This window comes from Monopterus albus, unplaced genomic scaffold (genome assembly GCF_001952655.1).
Source record: "Monopterus albus unplaced genomic scaffold, M_albus_1.0 scaffold199.1, whole genome shotgun sequence".
Classification (NCBI taxonomy): Eukaryota; Metazoa; Chordata; class Actinopteri; order Synbranchiformes; family Synbranchidae; genus Monopterus; species Monopterus albus.
Window position 1 is genome coordinate 476,946 of NW_018128079.1, and position 5,434 is coordinate 482,379.

The 5,434-nt window shown below is 38.6% G+C and overlaps 1 protein-coding gene across 1 annotated transcript; it reads right to left on the reverse strand.

Moving 5' to 3' along the window:
• Positions 1-1,809: 1,809 nt before the first annotated feature.
• Positions 1,810-3,210, reverse strand: LOC109970471 (uncharacterized). The gene is made up of 5 exons (XM_020618038.1): positions 3,084-3,210; positions 2,682-2,959; positions 2,298-2,576; positions 2,058-2,155; positions 1,810-1,948 (listed from the first exon to the last, which is right to left on the reverse strand). The coding sequence occupies exons 1-5, from the start codon at positions 3,208-3,210 to the stop codon at positions 1,810-1,812; spliced, it is 921 nt and encodes a 306-aa protein (XP_020473694.1).
• Between the last annotated feature and the right edge of the window lie 2,224 nt (positions 3,211-5,434).

Sequence of the window (5,434 nt, forward strand, 5' to 3'; positions counted from 1 at the left end):
CCCCATCGTGTATTTCTTCTCATCCATAGCACTTGTAATGTCCTCCATCAGGTCGGCAATGGCCAAAGATGTCAATCGGTTTGACCTAAAACCGTATTGGCAATCAGAGAGGATTTTATGTTTGTCAATAAATGTATCTAATCTGTTATTAAAGAGTTTTTCCAGAATTTTTGAAAATTGTGACAACAGAGAAACCGGTCTATAAGTTGTGAAGTTGTGCTTATCACCAGATTTATACAGATGAATAACCTTTGCTATTTTCATATTACTGGGGATCAATTTTGTCTTTCTACCACAGCCTCCAATCCAAGATTATCTTGACATTGTTAGAAACAGCCCTTCACTGTGGAAAAATGGACTAGTCCTGTCAACCCCTCATGAGAACAGAGGTAAGAGCAAGTATTTAATGGCAATTTTTGTAAAAACTTGTGGCTTAATCATTTTCCATTTCAGAGGTTCCATTCTTCCAGATGTGGCTCATGCTGGAGTACAGTGAAGAACTGAATGAGTGCCTTAAATTTATAATAAAACATTAAAAGAAAGTTTGAGTTGTAATAGTTTTATTGAAAAAACAGCCCAGAACAAGGTCAAAAAGACAAGCAGACCTAAAAATCACCATTTTGAAACCAAAGTACCCTTTTTTTTCTTTTTAAATGCTGCTGAAATTTTGGCCAAGATGGGATATCCCCTACTGGTGGGGTCAAAGCAGAGTACCTCACATTTTGTCCATGCTGTTACAACTGCATGTGCCTGGACCACAGTTGTGAAGACTCTAGTCATGTAACTACAAGAGAAATCTTCAAATCTGTTTGACCTGGTGAACTGGATTGGAATATTGTTCATAATGGTGGGATACAAATACAGATGGGTGACAATTTTAAAGGAAAAAAAAACAATGTTTAGTGTCTCATTAAGGTGCTGGGTCATCAGGAAAAAGCTTCACTGCACCTTGACATTGACTGTTGGTCTCTGAACACTACTGGAGGAATGAACACCATTCTTCTAAGAATGACACTGGAAATAGAGGAATTAATTCTAATACAAACATGTTTATTAAAGAGTATTGATTTGTTGCCATTTATGAATCCATACAATACAGTTCTTACCTTTTGATAATACAATGTTGTCTGTCACCTCTTCCCCACAGTGGACATAACTGTTTTAGCTTTATTGCATCATCCCTTATACCTCTTAGTCATCTGTACAAGAATAAAGCCTCAAATGTATCATTTTAAACGATCAAATAAATGTAAACATTTAATCAACAATGCCAAACCTGAATCATAGTGATCTGTGGTAAAAGTATCAAACTGAGATGTTCACATGAACTATGTATTAATCATAATACATACAGCCCAGGTACTCTATAAAGCAGATAATACATGTAGTTAATAAAGATCAAAGTTTTTAATATCACTTGCCAGTTAATGTTCACCTATAAATCACACTGTAAATCCATATATCAACATGAGCAGACCAATTATGAGAAACATCTCTCATAATAGATGTAATATAACATTACAACCTTCCTTCACAAATAAGCTGTTCTAGTAATAGACAGTATATTCAGTTGTTCCATGGTTCTTTAAACCGGCAACAGAGTATACAGTATGTTCCAGTAATTTTTAGTATGCATATGTTGGTCAAATTTTCCAAGGCTGAAAGGACATTTTAAAATGTAACTCTTCCCCACACTAACATGTTAACTCTGTTAGTCCCTATTTCTCATGGTAAAGTGAGCCCAGGAATCGAGATGCTGAGGCATAGAAGAAAAGACTGAACAGCTTTGGCAGAAAAAGATGTAACAGTTTATGTGTTGCTGGTAGCTGCAGTTCCAGATGCTTGTGTGGTGGTGGTGAAGTTATTCTGGACAGTGTAGGAACAGATGCCTACATTACCCGCCTGATCCCCAATCAACAGCTCCACATTTGGTGAACAACAAGACGCCCTATAGGACACCAGTGTTGTGTTCACATTGCTGGTGGCCAGGCTGGTGTTCAAGATACCACTGCCTTGTGTGACTCTAACAACATCAATGCCCGTCCCATTAAACCCACCAGTCACCTGAAGAGACAGCTCCCACAATGACAAGCTGCAATTGTAAGAGCAGTTGGACAGTAGGCTGAGCAGCAGACATTGGCTGAGTAACAGTCTCCTATAAGGAGAAAACAAATTAGATAAAGTTTTACAATAATTCACGCAATAAACCCAATGGTTAAATAAGCTACAGCAGAATGATTATTCATTTCTTTAGCATGTAACAGAATTGCAATTTTCTTCCTCAACTGGAGAGTTACCATTGTTAGCACAGCATAGTTTGTATCTGCTCCTCCTGGAGCCTCGGCCCCAATGGTCAAGGTGACGCTCGTACCAGACGTGGTGTCTGGAGGCGCCGTGATGGTCACTATACCATAGGCACTGCCGCCAGCTTCCAGGGATAAACTAGATGGGAAAGTTGAACTAAAACCTTGGTCATTGGTAGCTTGGATGATGAAGTTTCCTCCTGCACCGCTGGTCGTCACAGAGAAGGGAAGTAATCGTGGTGTTCCTGGTACTAAGACACCGTTTGTATCTGTCTAAAAACAAAAGAAAAATGGAAAAACAATCAGTTTTAGGAGTACAGTGAGAAGACAACTGCACCTTAAAGGGCACACCACAGGTTTTCAGACAGGTGCACTTACAACAGTAACAGTCACATTAGAAGATCTGATGGTGGTGGATGACTGCCTTTGGAAGGGCACTGAGGAAGCTTTGGTGGAGGCGTTACTGATCTGTCCCTTCACAAGTACCGCAAACCTAGCTGATGGTATCTTGTCAAACCGAATTAAGACGTTTCTCTCACTCTGAGTCTCTATGGTGCCGTTAACCATCCCTGAACCCAATGATTCAACCAGAGTGACTTCTCTCACTATGGCGGAGTCACTCCCACTTATCGTCACCATCATGCTGGCATTAGCACCTTCAGGACAAAGAAAAAAATTCAATCAAGTACTGTATGCCTAAGGTGGTCCAATTACTCTGGCCAACATTCATTCAACCTAACATTCATTATATGATTCACCACATAATCACAGAGGCCTCACCTACAACCTTCAGTGTGTAGGGATTTGGTGACACCATTTTAATCTCCCACAATCCTACTTGTGTATTTAGTTGCAGAGTCTGGAAGTTTCCCACCGACTGGGATGCAGTGATCAGTGATCCTGTCATGTTAGTGCTGTCCTGATGCACATCTAAAAAATGTCAAGAAATGAAGCACACTGGTTAAAAGGCCAAGAGTGAAAGAAACAAATGCTTTAATTATTAAAAATAAAGTGTCACCTGAGGGACTGATGAGAGTAAAGGTGACAGACTTCCCAGTGATGTAAACCGTGAGGTTTTTTATTGTCTCATCAACTGTGAAGGTGAAATTCTCAGCATTTCCTGTGTCCCTGACTGCTTGCAGAAGGGTCACCTTGGTGATTAAATGACATTAGTGATACAACTGACGTTTTTTGGAAATTAGCAAAGTCAATGGTTATGGCCAGTGAGAGCATTGTCTTAATACCTGAGAGGCACTGGTAGACTCTCTTACAATGCTGGTGGCCCTAAGGAGCTCATTTTTTGTGACTTGAATAGCCTGACCTCCAGAAACCTCAGCCAGCTCTTTGTACAGCTGGAAATCTGATGTCAACATCCTGTACTGCTGTTGTTGTTGGTTGTCATCACTTTGTCTTCGACGACGAAGCCCCAGTACGTTAGTAATCATAAAGTTCACCTGAAAAGAAAACAACTGGATGAGAGTTTGAGTCGTAGGTGGTCTGATCTTTATGTAAGTCACAAGAACAGACAAACACAATGTGCTTAATACAAAGCAACTAGAGAAATGCATTTTCTGAAGAAAATGCGTTTGGATGCTGAGTGCTGAAAGATTGCCCTGAAAATGCTGAACATTTTGAAGAGTTCAACATTTTGATAGCTGAAAGTATGCTGAAGTAGAATTTTCCCATTCCTTTGAATGGGGCAAGATTTTCAAAATAAAGCTAAATATTTTAAAAGTATGAAATTTTGAAAAATTTTGAATACAAACATGAATGTTCTTGAATAACTGAACATTTTGATACCTGAAAGACTTTTATAGATAAAAGTATACTGAAGTAGTTGAACGCTGAAAAACATACGGAAGAAACCAGAAAAATAAAGAACAGGATAACAATAGTATGGATGCTGAATCAGCATCCATATTATTATAATTTAATACTTATTAAACATTCATAGTGCTGGTGGAGAAAGTAACTGAAACCTTGGATTAAAAACTAGTCAAGCCTCATTTGGCAGCAACAACCTCACAGCTCAGACCTACACATTTCAGTCTCACGATGATGCTAATGGACAGTCAGACAACTGCCTGAAATGTTTGGTAATCACCAAAGTCAATTTAAAACTTTAAAATTTAAAACTTTAAAATAGTAACTAATAATTTTGATTATAAATAGTCACAGTATCATCAGCATAATCACAGTTTGTGAATTAGACGCTGGACAACTCGAATGGACATTTACAGATTTGTTAGATATCAGCTTTGGCTGGACAGTAACACAACCCTAGTGTAAACTACCAAATGTTAGCATGCTAACAAAAGTAAGACGGTGACTGTGGTAAGCAGGTCTCCAGTACCAGCGTGTGATTGAAAGGCACCAGCCATAGTCACAGAGAGTTGACTGATTATGGATATCTAATGCTGACTAATTAATTGGTCACACACACTGTGATAGATGCTATAATTGTGCTGTCGTTGTTTTATTACCACTTTACCATAATTGTATGTTCATTCCTGTTAATATTGTTGTTAAGCTGATATACCATTATTTGTTCCATATTAGTTGTGTATAGCTTTGGAAGTAACATTAAAGTATGAAAGTTATCCATCCTGACTTCCTGTGTTTTTGACTCTCTGGTCTACTGGAATTTTATCAAACCAATTATGAATAAATTATAATGTTAACTGATAGATAATTTTTATGTCTGACATTGGTTAAACTGTCAATACTCCTACAGCAGAGAGAGGTGATTTTACATATTATATTAACGCCCGATGTGCAGGATCCCAAGGTTGGTTGACTTTATTATTTTAATAGACTTCCGGGTTGCAAGCGAGAGTGGACGTTTTTTCTGCTCCTCTTGTCTGTTCTGGGATTTTCATATCTTTTCATATCTTCTACACTTTCAAATCTTTGAAAAAGTCAACATCTGTTGAAATGCCTCCAAGAGGGAAAAAACCCAATAAGTCCGATGTGGCTGAGGATGTCGAAGCTGAAGAAAATTATGACAGAGCGCCGCAAGACCTGCTGGAAGAGCAGAAAAGAATGTACACGGCGCTGCTCACTCAGCTTAACGAAAGCTTCAAAGGATTTGTGCAAATACTTATGGAGACGAACAACAAGAGATTCGACGA

Coding starts and splice junctions, on each gene's coding strand:
- LOC109970471 (XM_020618038.1), bottom strand. CDS start 3,210: ATGACAGGATCACTGATCACTGCATCCCAGTCGGTGGGAAACTTCCAG. Junction 2,960..3,083: donor CTACACACTGAAGGTTGTAG/GTGAGGCCTCTG, acceptor TTTGTCCTGAAG/GTGCTAATGCCAGCATGATG. Junction 1,949..2,057: donor GCTGTCTCTTCAGGTGACTG/GTGGGTTTAATG, acceptor GGTGTCCTATAG/GGCGTCTTGTTGTTCACCAA.